The sequence below is a fragment of the Paracoccidioides lutzii genome (assembly GCF_000150705.2).
Source record: "Paracoccidioides lutzii Pb01 unplaced genomic scaffold supercont2.39, whole genome shotgun sequence".
Lineage (NCBI taxonomy): Eukaryota > Fungi > Ascomycota > Eurotiomycetes > Onygenales > Ajellomycetaceae > Paracoccidioides > Paracoccidioides lutzii.
This window is the reverse complement of record NW_015440985.1, coordinates 1-1,097: the sequence shown is the minus strand read 5'-3', so window position 1 is coordinate 1,097 and position 1,097 is coordinate 1. Positions and strand designations below refer to the sequence as shown.

Here is a 1,097-nt window from a genome sequence, read left to right as displayed (position 1 = left end):
CTCTCGGTTCTTCCTTCAAAATAATTACAAAGAATGGTTGAGTTACGGAAGCGCAAAGCTCTCACAGAGCCTTCTAAACCTGTTGAGACAAACATCAGAGCCAAAAAAATCAAGAAAACGCCGATCGAATCTGATATTACTGCTTCTACTGCTTCAGCACCCACAAAAGAGCTTACGAAGACTGAGGCGACAGCTGTGACTCCGTCACAGAGGAAAGTACTAAAAGTTGGTGACACAATCAACCTTGATGAGATCGGAGTGAATATATTGACTCATGATGGAACTTCAACAACACTGAAGTTTCTGATTGAGCAGAGCACCTCAGGTGTTGTTTTGTTTACCTATCCTCGCGCCTCAACACCGGGTTGTAAGTGAATCTCTTTTCTATATTTTACTTGACTTGGACATGAGCGGGCGGGGTGGTTCACTCTTTGATGATTATGAGTTCTCTCTGATAGTATATATAATCTCCCTTCCAAAACCTGCTGAACCGGGCTAATAAATGATTGAATTTAAAGGCACAACCCAAGCCTGTCTTTTCCGCGACCGTTACGACAACCTTACATCCACAGGATTGTCGATTTTTGGACTTTCAACCGATTCCCCCAAAGCCAACGCGAACTTCAAATCCAAGCAGAATCTCCCGTATCCTTTGCTCTGTGATCCAACCGCCAGTTTGATTGATGCTCTCGGTTTGAAGAAGGTGCCCAAGGGAACTGTTCGCGGAGTATTTGTAGTGAGCAAGACAGGCAAAGTTCTTCTTCTAGAACCAGGAGGACCGGCTGCCACTGTAGATGCTGTTCAGAAGATAATGAGAAGCAGTTAGAGATTAATCTTATTTCTTTCCTTTTAAGTCAAAATAATTCTTGTAGTGTTTATTAGCTTCAGAGTGTTTAAAATTTGAAAGAAGTGATTAATTTTTATTCATTCTATATTCTGAACTGCTTGTTACCGCAGCTAATACGGGATAAAGATTGATCCACTCCACTCTGAAAAATTGATTCATTTCAATCATCAATATTCAGTTGCTCTTTCATTTCACATTCTAGTTCTCAGTTTAGTATTCTCATTGTAGGTTATCTATTTTATAAATGAAC

At 40.4% G+C, this 1,097-nt stretch overlaps 1 protein-coding gene across 1 annotated transcript; it reads left to right on the top strand.

Annotated features, from left to right (window-relative positions):
• Positions 1–33: 33 nt before the first annotated feature.
• PAAG_08580 (hypothetical protein) lies at positions 34–826 on the top strand (the record flags this gene model as incomplete). The annotated part of the gene is made up of 2 exons (XM_015846554.1): positions 34–367; positions 519–826. The coding sequence occupies 2 exons, from the start codon at positions 34–36 to the stop codon at positions 824–826; spliced, it is 642 nt and encodes a 213-aa protein (XP_015701218.1).
• Between the last annotated feature and the right edge of the window lie 271 nt (positions 827–1,097).